The sequence below is a fragment of the Oreochromis aureus genome, linkage group 13 (assembly GCF_013358895.1).
Source record: "Oreochromis aureus strain Israel breed Guangdong linkage group 13, ZZ_aureus, whole genome shotgun sequence".
In the NCBI taxonomy this organism is placed as follows: Eukaryota; Metazoa; Chordata; class Actinopteri; order Cichliformes; family Cichlidae; genus Oreochromis; species Oreochromis aureus.
The window spans coordinates 23,884,843-23,901,342 of NC_052954.1; the positions used below are offsets into that span (position 1 = coordinate 23,884,843).

Here is a 16,500-nt window from a genome sequence, read left to right on the forward strand (position 1 = left end):
AGACTTGACCTGGTAAAACAGCATAGTTTCAGACTGACAGATTGACGTACTTGTTTGACTGGTACACCAGATAAATCAGTACAACTCACTTACGTTTTTAAAGAGAATGATCCTTATGTCACTCTATTGAGCCACTAAGATATCATCATAGGGGAGAAGATGTTTTATTATTTATTCTGTATTTTAAACCTAAACTGTTTTATGGTATCTAACCTTCTTAAATAACCCATTAGCAAAACAGCTCTTACTGTCAGTAAGAGCTAGCAGGACAATGGCCAAAGGATCATCATCAAGCGGTGAGTCTACTCTAAAACAAACCATGTTTCGCCTTCAAAAGAGAAGCAATGTCCTGACTAACAGCCACACAACACAACTGAGCAAACATGACTGACGTGCTTAGGGCAGCTGTTTTTGTAATTAACAGCAGCTCTTGGGTAAATCTAGCCTTATATAGTTAGACTATTGTGTCCTCTTAAGCCTTCACATCACACACTTTTAAAACAGTCGTGCCATTGCCATTTTCTCTTATGTGCAGTTGCTCTTACATTTTCCTGTCACGGTGGCCATTATTTTATGGTTATTATTAAAGACCCCACAGGACATTAATGGTCTTTCCTTCAGCTCTTTTGGTCCTCATCTGTGCCTCTTTCTCAGCCTTTCTCTCTCTTGTTCACCTCTCTCAAGCTCACGTTCGCTTAAGCTCTCTGGCTGCCTGTCTGGCAGGATGTCAACTATTGATTTATACAGGCAACATTTTAGCAGTGATGGCGGCTTATGGGTTGTGCCAAACAGAATACAACAAACAAGAGATCAGATTTCAGACAAGCTTGCTGGCAGATGGAAAGAGGGATGACAGTAGCCTTTACTGTATTGTTGCATTATAATATTGTACAGTTAATATTACCAGTGAAAAACGCTTTTATTAGGTACGTAAGAGGGTTATGGGTGGAGAGAATAGACAAACTTGTGTTTATAAGACTGGATATTAGTTAGATTCAGATACTGTATAGAGACTTACATCTTTTGTGTAGAGATGAGATGATCGTGAGCAGAACTACACTTGTCCAATATTAAACTATGATTTTTTTTATTATCAGCAGGAAAACCTATAAAACTGGAAATTCTTACTCAGTACTTAGTGGTGATGTACTGTAAAAACCTAATGAAAGCAGAAGTAAGTTTGAAGTAAAAGTTCACTAAAGGCCTCCCCCCACCGACACTAAAACTGTAACCACACTTGGTGCTGACCAAAAAAGTTGGCATATTGACGGAATCAAAATGTGTTACAGTGCAATGGAAACAGTCTTAATGGGTAAATGCTGACATACACGAAACACGTGACTCAAAAGTCCAGCTTCCGCTGCACCAAACTGATGAGGCAAAGGCTTTCTCAAGTTATTACATGAAACAAACACAATTACCAAGTTTCTTCTTAACCACTTCTTCTACTTTGTTTTCAATATTGATGTATTAGAGAGAACTGTTTTCCATCATTTGAGGTTTGACTGGCACTTATTCAATCAACAATGAGATCTTATCAGACTGTCAGTTTCTGTAATGTTTTAATGATCCATTTGGAAAATAAGTGTGCCCAACCCTTAATATTGTTATACAGCAGAGAGGCAAAGTATTTGTTCAATAATTAAGACTATCTTTCATGTTTTTTCTGGAAATTTTGTAAAACAAAATTCTAATTATGCATGAAAATCTGGCTAAAGTAATATGATGTATGAGAAAATGATTTAAGGTGGTTTAATACCGCAAAATTTCCTAATCTATGCAAAAAATTCTGTTTTACTGAATTCTACTGAATATTATCAAACCTGGCAACGATGAATAAGATACTGTGAATGTTGCTGATCACACATATTTGACAGACACTATTTTAAATCAATGAAACTCCACAGAACTACAGAGATTGACTAGTTTTACATCGAGACCATTTAAAATAAGTTCCTCTCTTCTCAGCTTAGTTTGCTTGTATAACAGAGCCTGTTCCTTGCTGAGTCACACCTGACTGTTATGACAGTTTGCAGTCTGAATCATGATCCTGGTTCAGACAAGTCCCGTCACTGACTCTTAAAAAGGTTAGTTAGTTCATAACACAGAAAATCCATTAGGCGAACTTCACATAGACCTCCTTAAACCGGTTGTGCTGTGCATGTAAAGGACAGCCACATATACAGAGTTATGAAAGCGCAAAATAATATTTGGTTAAGACAATTTTCTTAGACTGTGCTCTGGGGAAAAAAATAAAATTCGTTTAATAAATAAATGAAGGGGAGGGGAGAAAGGCTCTGAAAAGAAGCACTTAAACAATTATTATCTCTTGTTCTGCTGAGGCTACTACTTAATATTTGATGACTCTCTTCCTTTCCTCTGGCCCCTCGCCCCCTTCACCTCTCTTCTCTCTCCTTTTGCTGTTCCGGTCAAAGAAATGGTCAGACTCCCTCTGTTAATCTCAGTTATTTAGTGTCAGGGCAAGCAGAGTCCATTTCCTGAGGTGTTACCTTGAGCGATTCATTCTCATACTCAAAGCTGAGTACTCTTGATTTCAAATAAATCCCTAAAAATCTTGCACAAGATTTACAGCACAAGTATTCATTTCATCTAGTCAAAATCTTGCGTCTGATAATTCATCTGTTTTTCAGGTAGTTTACGTGTGAAACGTGGTGATGCTGCTCTTATGGCATGTTTTGGTCATTTCACTGCTCAGTTCAGTTCATTTTACGTAGTGCCAAATCAAAGCAAGGCCCTTTATATTGTAAAATAAAGGCCTTACTATAATAGAGAGAAAACACCAACAATTAGACAAATCTCCAATGAGTAAGCGATTGGCAACAGTGGGAAGGAAAAACTCCCTTTTAACAGGAAGAAACCACCAGGAGAACCAGAGGGACAGCCATCTGACATAAGTGGTTGGGGTTAGGAGAGGGAGACAGGACAAAAGGCACACTGTGGAGGAGAGCAAGAGATTGATAATAACTAATGATTAAATGCAAAGTGGTGTATGAATAGAGAGTGAAAAGAGTTCAATGAGGAAGAAGCGCTCAGTGTGTCATGGGAAGCCCCCAGGAGACGAGGCCTATGGCAGCATAACTACGGGTGACAAACGGAACAGTATGTACGCAGGCGTTTATAGGATGCTCAGATTCAGCCAGCTGTTTGGAAAGTTACAAGAATTCAGTCTGATTGAGATCTGGTTACTGACACTTGTTAGCGATACTTGCATAAAAGCAAACATTAAAGCAAAGAAACCCCACACGTAAAGCTGAAGAACTGAAAGTGGCAGCACTGAAGGCCTAGCATTAACAGAAAAATTACAAATATAGCCACCGGGCCAGAGAAGTGAAGCCAGTGCAGAGGTGCCTCGCAATCCTTTGAAATAGAGTCACTAAAAAAATCACTGTTTTCATGAAACACTAAATCAATATAATGTAAAAAAAAAAAATCAATATAATCTCATTGTCTGAACTCACTCCTTCAGTGAACTTGTGATCCTTTTGAAATGAATCCCATCAGTAAGTGTGTATTAAACTGCAAAGAAAGGTATATACTTCGAATCAGGTTTCCAGTGTCACCAGCTCCACCTTATCCAAATACAGTCACTTCTGACTCCAGAATTCAAGTGTAAATGGTAGTCAATAAACCAGCTGGTGTGACATCAGGATGAGGGCATCTCTATTGGAAACATACATAATGTCTGCTATTGTCAACTGATATTTGTCTGTCTGGCTCTAGAGGCAACACAAGCTCTACTCTTGTGTTATCATGGTGTCTTAATTGTGCTTAGATGGTTTCAGGCAGGGTCAAGACTCTGTGCATCAATATAAATGATACCCAAGTAGTGTGTGTGCATGCATGTGTGTGCGTGTGTGTGTGTTTTAAGGCAGATGGGCAGTGAATGATAAAGCTCATGAAATTCAAAAATGAAAATTGTCCTGCACTGAGAACAGAGCCACCCATTTGAAAGTATAGAATTAAAAATAACTATACATAAAAATGCAGAAAGGCATAGATTAAAATATAAAATCCCACCATACATGCTAACATTAATCTATGTAACCTTGTATGTAACCATAAAACCAAGCACATACAATGAACTCAGTAGTCAATGTTTAAAATGACATCATCTTTATCCTTTTAGACCTCTCATGTCTTTCTGTTGGGATGAGCTGAAATCAAGCTTGTTTCAGATAAGGTTTCATTATCTTCAAATCTTTTTCGGCTCAGTTTTCATTCTTTTTTAGCTAATTAGCTAATGCATGTCTGACTCTGATCCACTTTGGACAGAGTCCATATATGTGCATCTCTGTGCATTATTTCAGTTATTCTGAATCTATGTGGATGGCTTCACTGGTGGAGCATAGAGACTCTGTGGGTGGATGACCAAAGGGAAAATACTAAGTTTAATGAATATGATTTATCTATGGAAAAAAAGTTACCTCATGCTATTGTGCTGACATTTAACTAAAATGCAACACGGATCTTTTTCACTGTTAATAATTAATTTTAAAAAATGTGGTGTAGGCAAAAACATAAGAATCATTGGATTATGGGAACTGAAGGAACCAGTGAAAATACCCTCTGAGACTGAATGTTGTGCTGTCTTGTCTGGAAATCAGTGTGTGTGTGTGTGTGTGTGTGTGTGTGTGTGTGTGTGTGTGTGTGTGTGTGTGTGTGTGTGTGTGTGTGTGTGCTGGGTCACTATAGTGGCCTATTCATCTCAGTGGTATTATCTTTGTCCTTTAACACGTGTAAATGTGCTCCAAATTCAGTATGTGTTGCGGGTACATTGTGTAAATGACATTACCTCCCAGTAAGTGCTAACATAGTCATATTCCTGCTGTTAACCTCTCTAAGTACTTCCATTCTCATTCTCAGTTTTTATCCTCCCACCTCTTTACCGACTTCCTTCCTGTTCAATTATCCATTTCCATCTCATTCACTAATGACAGCTCCATAACTGTGTGGTTGACTTGGCTGCTCCAAAGCTAAATGTATATTGAATGGTAACATTGCATGCTACTAGCACAAAAGCAATTGAAATGGGTCATTTGTTAATATGGTGAATCAAACAAATGTCACATAATCTTTAGACTTGATGGCATCTGTGTCACCTTAAGAACCGAGTCAGAGTTAGGTTGAAATAAGCCACAATGAAAGGGCAGGTAATTGGGTTTTATTGAATCAGAGCAGACAAGAAGTGGTGAGTGAGTCTGCATCCACACACACACACACACACACACACACACACACACACACACACACACACACACACACACACAAAATCCATACACTGCTTCATTTTTGTACCAAAACTTCCAAAATTAGTTTTTTTTAAAGGTCACTGTTGGCTTTATTTCTCATTCTGCCACAATCCTTAAGAAGAATGTTCTCTGTGCTGTGGCTGCTTAAATGCCAGGACTGCATGTGGCTTCCTGATGTTTAATGACTTATGGGGAAAAGGGATCAGGGAGCAAGGGCAGCACTGCCACATAGAAACAGAATTATGAATGGAACAAGAACAACTTTGTGACAAATCATCTCCCAGTTAACCTGAAGTCAGTTTGCTTATGCTTACTTTGCTTAACACTAGATGGCACTCTTGGCCCAAATGGAAAGTCATTTCGTGTCCAGATCAGGCAAGTTTAATTTGCTCATGCTGCTGCTGTGTGTGTCTGTGTGTCTTTGTGTGTGTAGAGAGTGGGAGGAAACGTGTGTACTAATGGCTTATTTCTGTCAAGCTGTGTTCTGCAAGGTCTCAACTGACACTGTGTTGACAGTAATGATGGCCAAAGCTCTCTTTCTCTTGCGCTTTCTCTTCTATAAACACAAACACACACACACACACACACACACAAAGACAGACACACACAGTCACACATACACACACACACACACACACACACACACACACACACACACACACACACACACACACACACACACACACACACACACACATGTTAGTTGACTCTCGTGTTGAGAGTCAGTGGCAGGAGTGTTTGACTCAGTTTGCCACAGTTGTCACTGAGCAGTGATGTGTGCTCTTGTGTCTAATATTAAACAGATATTACTTGTGTGTGTGCTGCAAGTAGAGCACCTAATGACAACACTTGACTGACTTTGCGCTCTTTTGAATGACTCACTGCTGGGTTGGTTCAAGATTCACAACTGTCATCTTCCTTTTTAATAATAAATTGCCTGCAGGGTAAAGCCTACTGCTTTTCCTCTGGAGCTGGACTGTAAGCTCATTTATTTATTAATTATAGACTGTAAGCTAAATATATTGTCATTTCCCAAGCCTGGTTCCCTAGATAGGCTCTCAGATGTTTAATTTTCATGCTAGATGGTACTATTGGGCTGCTGGAATGTCAATAAAATAATATTTAAAGAGTGTGACTATAAAATCCAATGTGAGTGGATTTGTTGCTAAGGAGGATCTTAAATTTGGTATAAAAACAACTGATATGCAATGCCACACAGGTTTTAAATGATATCACTTACTGTGCAGTAAGTACACTACATATCATATTAGCAATGCAGCATCTTATTATTGCCATTATCATCATTTTTTTGTTTCTTGTTATATATTTTTAATATCGGGTAATATTATAAAATACCCATCACAAGTTCCAGATCCACTACTTAAAATCCACAGGCACATCCAGTAGCAAGAAAATCTGTCATAACTCTTTGGAATTACCTGGTTTTCTACATTAATTGGATCATGAAAGTTGATCCTTGAGTAACTAACACACACAAAAACACATATTTATAGAGCACACTCATTTGAGGTCAAAAGATAATTTAACCCTTGGATTTAATACCTGCTTCAGCCTCCTTTGTAATCTCAAACCTCAGGCTTCAGAGGAACCTGCAGGTCAGAGATGGGCAATGTTCACAGGGGGAATTTCGGACCATTTTGTACTTACAGGACTCCTTCAGTGGAATCAAATTTCAGGATGTGAAAGGCTCTAATGAGGTCATGCCACCACATCACCCATTTATGGGAAGTACTCTAGGTTGAAATAAATTGGATTTAATATTTAAGGTAAATGTCCTGCTCCAACACACAACTTATTGTGCACACCCAGACATAATTTTGCATGATACCTGCATGCTTCATTTATTAGTTAGACTCCAGCTTTTCTCACCCCTGAATCTAATTGCTTTCTGTTGCTGTCATTAGCTTAGCATTAGCTGGAGACTTATTCCAGCCTGCTGAATTCACAGATGGAGAAACAAGTTAAAATATATATTTATATTCAAATACACAACATACACAAACGTACTGGGCCTCCTACACATTATACCTTACACCTATTCAGCTCAGCTTATTGGACTAAGAAAGTGTAATGGGTTTCCGTGATTGTTTGTCCATGGAAACCTATGCCATGAAGCTCCTGGTGCACAGTTTTTGTGCTCATGTTAATGCCAAGGGAGGTTTGGAATGCTACAGTTATTGAGTCAGCAGTGTTGGCAACTTTTACGCACAATGCGTCTCAGCTCTCGGTAATCCCACTGTGTACCTTTGCATGGTATGCCAATCCGTGGCTGAATTGCAGTGGTTCCGAAACACTTTCACTTTGATAAAGTAACACTTACAGCTGATTGTGGAATAGCTAGGATGGAAGAAATCTCACAAATGGACTTGTTGTAGCAGTAGAATCCTAGCTCAAATTCAGGGAGCTCTTTAAAACTGTCTTCTTCCACAAATGTCTGAAAAACAGACCAAGGGCTGAACATACAGAAATTGTGAAATTGCATCCAGGAACTTGTTAGGCAACAGTGCTAACCGCCATGCCACCATGCTGCCCAATTATAATTTCGATACTAAATAAAATCGTCATTAAAAACTTTATTTTGTGTTTACTGGCGTTATTTTTTCTCTAATATTAAAATTTGTTTTATGATCTGAAACATGTAAGTGTGACAAGGATACATGTGTGATAATACTGCAAATGACTGCGTAATGTGGCAAAAAAAAGAAGACAATACACAAAAGTTAGATACAGCTACAATATGAACTTTAACAAAAGCTACGTAGTGCACTAAGGCTACAGTATTTGCTTGTGAAAATAGTTTAGTAGAAGTATATAAAGTAAATTATGCAGGATAGCTTAATCACATTCACCTCCAAGTTTCACTGGAGCGCAGTTCTAGGTTAATTCCATCATTTCGTGGTCCTGGCCGATGTAAACCAGCGCTGACGGTGTCGGACCCCTTCGCCCTTTGACCTCAGCAGCGTCCCTAATCTGCATAGAGGAATGAGAGGCATTTTTCAGCCGCTCACAGGAGGAGGAGGAGGGGAGGAGGAGGTGGTGGTGGAAGGAGGGGAAGTTACGACGTAGTAGAGACCCAGTGAGTGAGAGAGTGAACCAAGTTTCCAGCGACTGAGCCATCACGGCGTAAAAACTTCTTTTTTTGAAATGAACTCGCTTGGCGGCGGCGGACGGGGTTTATGCGGAGATAGAGAGCCGTGATAGCGGGTTCGGGGGCCCGGTCCGGCCCGGTGCTCAAGCTGAATATGGGTCAGACCGCCGTGTCTGCCGTGTCTCAGACTGCAAGCGGTGAGTGTGTGTGTGTGTGTGTGTGTACATGTGGTGTGTGTACATGTGGTGTGTGTGTGTGTGTATACGTGCAGTGTGCAGTCTCCCTTCCTCTTGTCTCTCTCTCACACACAATCCGCTATCTTTATTCAGGAAGTGTTCTCGTTTTTGTTTTCGTTCTTTCACATTTCTGTCGCATAACTTCGACACAGTTCAAACGAAGCGCTGCGCTAAATACCATCAACGCCAGTGGAAGTTTGCTAAATAGATGTGTGTTCATTTTATTCTTGCATCATTTTACGCCGTGTGTGTGTGTGCGTGTGTGTGTAGGGGGTTTCTAAATTTATCGCTGGCTCTGCCACCCAACTGTTGTAAAGAAGAAGAAAAACTAGTGAAACAGCCTGTCTTAAAACAGGATGCAGTGTTGTATAACCCAAGAGCTGTTTAAAAGGCTGGCTTGTTGTAACTAGGTAATGAAGACTTTATGTATTTAGCAGCCAACTTGACATTGGTCCAGATGATCGGAAGGAGCAAAGATTAGACTTGTAACCATTTTCCCCCTACAGCAGACCCCAGATCGAGATGACTATCCTACAGTAAATACAGTCACGAAGCTGTTGAGCAGCACTCAGTGACTCAACAAGTAGGCCTGGTCATCTTTATGAAGAGCTAGCAGGAAATGCAATTTTACAGATTACAGATTTTAATTGTGCATAAATAAGAGGTGCTGGAGTTATGAGCTGGGTTTAAACCGATTATTATTTAAATTATGGATTAATGTAACTGTTTACTGAGTTAATTATCTCCTTAGTGAAGACTTCTTCAGATTTCTTTCTAGTTTTTTAGGTGCACCATGCTAGTACTGGATTTGACCGCCTTTTGCATTTACAGCTACCTTAAGTCTTTGTAGCATAAATTCAGCGAGGTGCTGGAAACATATCTTTGGTGCATATTGACTTGACAGCATCATGCAGTCATCATGAAGATTTGTCAGTGATGTGGATCTCCTGTTTCACTGTTTCCCAAGACCTCAGTTGGGTTGAGATCTGGTGACTGTGGAGGCCATTTGACAGTGTCATTGTCATGTGCAAGAAATCCTGCTAGAAGCAGCCTTCAGAAGATGCTTACACTTTGGTTTAAAGGGATGTACATGGTCAGCAACTATATTCAGGTAGGCTGTGGCGTTTAAATGGCGCTCAGAGACCCAAAGTGTGGACTGACATTATACCACACACTATTAGACCTCTATCACTAGCCTGAACTATTAATACAAGACAGGCTGTATCCATGCTTTCAACGTTTTTAAGTTCTAACCCTGCAATCAGAATCAAAACTTCTTCAGACCAGTTAATGTGTGTCCGATCTTCTCTTGGTGAGCTTGTGCAAACTGAAGCCTCATTTTTCTGTTCTTAGCTGGTAAGAGTGGCACCCAGTGTGGTTTTGTGCTGCTGTAGCCCATTTGCTGCACGGTTACATATGTTGTACTTTTAGAGATGCTCTTTTAGATACTTGAAGTTAAAACAAGTGGTCATTTGGGTTATTTTTGCCTTCCTGTCAGCTCAAAGTGGTCTGAGGGGCAACACCAAAGGCCCTGAAAAAGTGAAATTATCATTATCAAGTGAAATTATCATTTCAAACTAGGAATCATGCAGATTTTGAAGATTATGAAGCTGGAAATTGGCATAATTGGTCCTAATAGAAAGAAAAGGAAAAAATACTCTTAAATGACACAGTCTAACCATCAAGTGTTTATCAGCTTTATAATGACATTGACGCCTATTATGATCTACAGATTGAACAAAAAGAGTAGTTTGTGTTCTTTCATCTGCGAACCAACTGCAACACTGATTGTTCATCGGTTAATCTGTTGGAGTTCTTTGTGTATCTAATTCCCAGAGTCATTTTAATCAGCTTTTTTTCATAAGCAACACTGGCAAATACTGAACCCAAATGCTTTGATTTTAAAATCAAAGCCTTTTTTTTTTTTCCATCTGGAGCCCTTGGTCAGTTCGTTGAGCCATAAAGGTAGGCACTTCACATTCAATCACACTTTTTATGGGAAGGCTTAAAGGCAGTGAGGTAGAGGATGAGACACATGACTCTGGATGAAAACAAAACTAAATCTGTTTTATGGCTCTGTCAGCATTTAAACTAAAACTCAGACTTAACTGTAATGCACTTTAGTCAAGGAACCTGCTGGCTATAATAATGATCTATACGTCCTGCATGGTTACATTACGACTTCATAATATTGTGGTGTGCTTTAAATGCCAAATCTACTGCTCTAAGAGCACAAGTGGAATTCTTTCACTCAAGGTCTTATTGAAAGATCATTAACATACTGAGATCTCTGAGCTTCTCTACAGAAGTTAAAACATGGTCAGTTTCCTGTTTGACTGCTTTTTGCTCTGTTACTCCAGACTTAGCCTGAGCTTTGAAGTCGTGCAAGTATCATGAGTTGAGCTCTATAATGCCTCTCCAGCCTTTGCTGGAGAAAGATTTGGAAGAAATGACCCAAGTGTTAAAACGGCAGCGCCGCCCCTCCCTCCACTCTTGTCCAGCACCTCTTGTTGCCTTGTCTTCTTCTCTTCCTTTCCCTGTTCCTTCTTTCTTTAATCCCACATTTTCTCATGCCCCACCTCAGTGTCCCTTTTTCCACTGTTTTTCCCCTCTTTCATCTTTTCTTCTTCCCTTTGTTTCTTTTTGCCTCTTTCTCCCCCTCCATCCCTCTTCCTCTGTTTGTGACGCTTGCTTCTTCCCTCCCCGGTGACTTGCAGTGAAGGAAGGAAGCCTCTCCCTTTTCCCTCCTCCTTAACACATGTTCAGGCAATAACGTCTGAAAAGAGGTTGCTGGCTCTGTCACAGTACATCTCTTTTACCCTTAAATATTATATCAGGCGATACATATAAAACTTTGCCGTTTGTCAAGGCAACTGGCAACTGAAGTCTCTTTTATTTGGTCGTCTGCTGTCTCTGAAGTTGTGTTTCTAATTATCCCACCCAGCTGCAAAATATCCAAGTCCTGACTCACCCATTTTGCTTGACATTGCATTTCAACTGTTTCAGTGTAAAATTCAGTGTGGAACAATGGAGTCGAGTCAGCACCTGTAATGTGTAACAAAGTCCCAGAATCAAACTGAGATTTAGAGGAGGTATACAGTTTAATTTAAAGAGATCAAATACAGCACTGTTTTAAAGCAACTGTCAGTTACAACAAATACTGTCAGCATAAAATATATTACTGTTAAACAGCAGATTGATGAACTGAAGATCTTAATTCCTCTGATTTGGTTTCCTAAAACCTGATTTTGTTGATTTATGATGGTGTATATTTTTCTTAATAGATACAATAGATCAAGGCCTGACAAAATTGATTTAAAAAAAAAAGGTTTTTTTAGTTGAAAAGAAGTCAACATGTTTAAAGCTGTTATCTGTTAGTACCTTGTTGACAGTGTTCGACCTATTGGCAAATAAGATTGGCAGTAGCTGGTGTTTATCTGTTTGTGTAATGTAATGAACAGCTAAAACGTTTGCTGTGTTTGATGTAGCAGTTGTTGAGCATTCGTCTTGCACATACAGTAAACTAACATCGTCTGCTTCAATTTATTATATTTGTCACCGTTATATTTGACTATGTAGACGTGTCAGTGGGCTTGAACAGGGATGGGACAACTGTGGTGTTCACCACAAAGAGGAACAAGCGCAAAATAAACAATCAAACATTTAAAAAGTAGCAAAAGAAGAACATACAGTGGGTGCAGTGGAGAGTTTTCATGTTGTTTCATATATTGTTTTAATTTTACCCAGTGTCACTTCACAATAAAGAAGTGTTTTTTAGATATATATTGTGTCTTCTGGGGCATAAGCTAATAAAAGCAGCACTAACACAAGCGAAAGAGTCCCAAAGACTGGTTATTCCAACTATTTTTAATTCTGCCTCCCCAGTTTACAGTATACAGTATAGTATACATTGCTAGTCCCTTAATGTGCCGTCACAGTGTTCACAAACCTAGAAACTCTCAAACTGAGCTGAAATGAGACAAATACAAATAAATGAGATCGTCCTCTTCTTTTAGCTCTTTTCTTTAGAAGTTACCAGATTAGCTCACTGGCAGATTATCAGCTTTCATTTCGCACGCAAGCTAGCAACTTCTTCTGTCATACTAACACTGTATGTCCTCCTTCACTACACCCATGACTCTTCTGTGGTTTTCCTCTTTTCTGTCTGCATGGCAGCTCCATATTCAACAGACTTTGTCCAGTATCCCTTCCCTGCACGTGTCAGGTCCATCTTGTCTACAGACAGCTCAAGCTTGACCGTCTCTCTGATATACTAGTTTCTAATCATTTCCCTCTTAGCCACTCCCAGTACAAGTCTTAGCATTTTCAACTCCGCTAGGTCCAGCTCCACCTCTAGCGCCACCTCTGTCTTTTTGTTAGTGCCATCTAACCAGAACAGTGCACCCTTAGGACTGGTTCCTATACATTTTGAATCCCAGTGAAAACATAAAATAATCAACCATCATGCAATCTCTCACTAAAGAACAAACAACAACCCTGCTGTTGCAGCTACAGGTTCAATTACTGTGGAGAAATTGTTAAAGTAGCTAATATCAACAGAATATTCACTATTTTCTGTTCCACCACAATGAAGCTACAGTAAATCCCCAAGTTTCTTTTTCTTTAAATGTCGATAAGAGTCGTATACATAAAGATGGAAATCAAGAGTTATTTAACGGTTGCCCGCCTCCAAGCATCAGCCTCTGGTCAGTTGTTTGGAGGACAGAATGACTGGAATTTCTGCAGAGTGAGGTGAGAACAATAAATTAACTGTAGGTGTAATTTTCTCGGAAAAGACGACGTATTGTTGTACTTGTGAGATCTCTGCCGTTGAACACATTCAGTGTAAGTGTAAGCACCTCATGCATGTGTCACAACAATGCAGGCTTTAGATTTCCTGCATTGCTACACGACACAGCATGAATCTCAAATCTTCCCCTTTCCTTATGATAATTACATAACTGTAAAACCAGGAATTTGAAAAGACTGTATTACAGTTGGTTCAGAAAGATGGGAAGCAGATGAATCTCTTTTGTTGATTTACTTTGTTTCTTCTCTAAACTAAGCAGTGAGTTTTCTTTTACCTCTTTCTTTCATTTTCTTTTCTCAGCAAGTAGTAAGTCAATCTATTGTGCCTGTTTGGTTCCCACTGGAAGTTTGATAGTTGGCCTAATGGTGATGATAATCGCTGTTACCGATTTTCCCATCATTAGCGGTACAGAGTAGCTGCTGAAATGCACCTATTGTTGTGATTTGATATCAACACAGGAACAGGAAATGAGTGTGTGTATGCAAAGTATGTGTGTGTGCAAAAAGAGGGTGCTACATTGGTCTGGGGGGAGTTGTAGGGGGCTCTGTGCAGCACTTTTTCCATGTCTTCACTCTTTACTGCCATTGTTTTTATGTACATGTCCTTGAGCACTCGATGTGATAAAGGTGATCACACTACTGTTGGGAGCAATAATGAAACTATGATTTTACAAGCATTCCTTAACAAAGCAGAGTGCTTTGTTATGGTTATATTGCTCTGGTTATATTACTTCTTACTATCTGACCTTCATTTTACACTTTAGGCTAATGACACATCTGTTTTTTGTTATAATAATCCTACTTTATTCAGTTTAGATCTGCTAAAGACCACCAAATGCTTTAAAACCTGCAAAACTGGCTTTAAATTTATAGACAGAATAAGAAGATTCGATATTATTTGTTAGATATTAAGAGTTTGTTAGTTGTAAACCTGTGTGAATTTGGTTTAATCATATTTAATTGACAGTGTTCAAACAAATATTTTGATCGATGCACATTTACGTTAGCTTCAGTAATGCAGGGGAAAAAGAGAGACTTTCTCATTACCATGTGAAAATAAACAACACTAGTAAAAAAAATTACACTTATGTAGACTTTAAATACTCACAGCGTGTGAATAAACAATGCATTGATCCTTCATCAGCAGTAAGCAGCAGTCAGAGATAGTTTATACTCATCAGTTTTAGCCCATGTCCATCTGTGCAGAGTGCAAATCAGCTATCTGTCAATGCTGGTGAGAGCCAACCAATTGTCAGAGTATTGATAGTTTTCAATTGAACTGCAGATTATGAAATGGATTTGACCCACTAGATCTGCTCAGCCAGGAAATGTTTGACTGAGTGACTTTAGTTGCTGTTAGGCAAATGGTTACCTAACTTCTTTACTGCCAAAATGAACATCTGGATCATCTGGTCAGCTAAGCTGAGTGTTTTTAAAGCTTTGGTCTGGTGGAAATCTGGCAGATATTTATTTTGCTGACAATAGGGCTGCATAAGCATCTTAAACAGTACTGAGATGACACTGCACTGTTCTGTTTTCAACCAACTTTTATTGTTTTCTTGTCAGCAGGTATTTAGAGTGACATGAGCTGAGTGGGAATGCATTATTATTTCTATTGAGTAGGCATAGTGATTGCCTCCATGTGTAGCTAGCATTTGCGAATTTAGGAGTTCTCTAAGAATGCACTTGAAAGAATGAATTGATGAATTCCCTTAAATCGTCTCCCTTGAATAATTGCATTTATCTCAGTTTGCAGATGACATGAGAGTCCCTGGCCTTCGGCTATTGAGGTTTTGTGATGATTCTGTATTTTTTTTAGTTCTTCAAACTAGGCTGCTGTCATGTCACCAAAGGTTGACAGGTTGTGCTCATGAGTATATTTCCCCTTGCCAATCAGAATACAAATTGTTATAGATTAGTGTAACCAGGATCCTGGATTGTGCACTTGATCTTGCATCTTTTAAAGTTTTTTTTTCCTTTGTTTAAAAAATGTTTTAAGAGTTAATTGAAGCTGTCCACATAATTGGAGAAAACATCCACCATGACTTCATGTGAAAAACATCCAAGTATTGTGTTGAAGAGATATCAGCTGAAGTTGAACTTGAGCCAGGCTTTTTTCTATAATGCAAATTGTAGGTATGATGTTTTGTAATCATTTTAAATTTTTGCACATGGCTGATTAATGTTCCGAACATCTATTATTACTTAGTCTGACTGCATTTTAATATATTAATACAATAAAAATAAAGTGTTCAACACAGTGTCTGTGAAGGCTCTCAGTCATCCAGGTCATCGTAGTCTAAGGAGCATGGAAAGAAAAGCGTCTGGACGTCTTTAAATTGCTTGAAGGTGTTTCACCTCTCATCTGAGAAGCTTCTTCAGTTCTAGGGTCAATTGGTGGAGTCCCTGATTTAACCTCTGTGGGAGTGTCCCTGAGAGGGTCATGGACCCCCTATTGATCCTTTACCTAATCACACGAGCCAAGGTGTGAAAAGGGGTGTAGGTCACAATCAGCCAAGGTTTCGGGTGAGCTCATTGTGAAACCTAACCCCACCCTATCACGTGATTTCCTGAGGTCAAATGGCCCAGGATGTGAATGGGCGTCAAGGCGTCTGGGAAGGTATCTCAGAACTGGATTATAGATGGCAGACAGTTGGTGTCGTAAGCCACCACCTCTGTTCAAAGATGGTCGTTCACAGTGGACATAGATGGCTTCTTTCACTTCTCATTCAAACCATGTGTCTTCTTCATAAACGCGTGGCACAATATAAACCTGAAAATTTGAGTAAAGGATGTTAAATGGTAGCACGTCTCAAGCCTCAATGAGGGCAAGTTATTTACATTACACTTATTCTTTTCTACTGTATTAGTTTTGGGGCTGTTCTGTCATTTAGTAGAAAAGCGCTATATAAGACTCAGTCCATTGAGTCCATTTAAGAGCACTTGTACGCTAAAAGCACACAGCTCCTTCAAATACTCCCCGTGCTTTTATCTTCAGCCACCTTCCACATTGCTGAACTTCATTTCCTACAAGCAGCAATAACTTGACCTTTTCTTTGAAAGTGCAAATATGAAA

The 16,500-nt window shown here is 39.3% G+C and overlaps 1 protein-coding gene across 3 annotated transcripts in view; it reads left to right on the forward strand.

Moving 5' to 3' along the window:
* phactr2 (phosphatase and actin regulator 2) overlaps positions 1 to 16,500 on the forward strand; it is a 47,925-nt gene that overhangs the window by 12,965 nt on the left and 18,460 nt on the right. Inside the window, exon 1 of one of the 3 annotated variants that reach the window (XM_039621679.1) lies at positions 8,328 to 8,576. The exons of the other annotated variants lie outside the window; for them this stretch is intronic. Within the exon in view, the coding sequence (XP_039477613.1) occupies positions 8,534 to 8,576 (43 nt within the window). The 5' untranslated portion in view covers positions 8,328 to 8,533. Of the gene's footprint in view, positions 1 to 8,327; positions 8,577 to 16,500 lie in introns of those variants that run through there. 3 annotated transcript variants of the gene reach the window in all.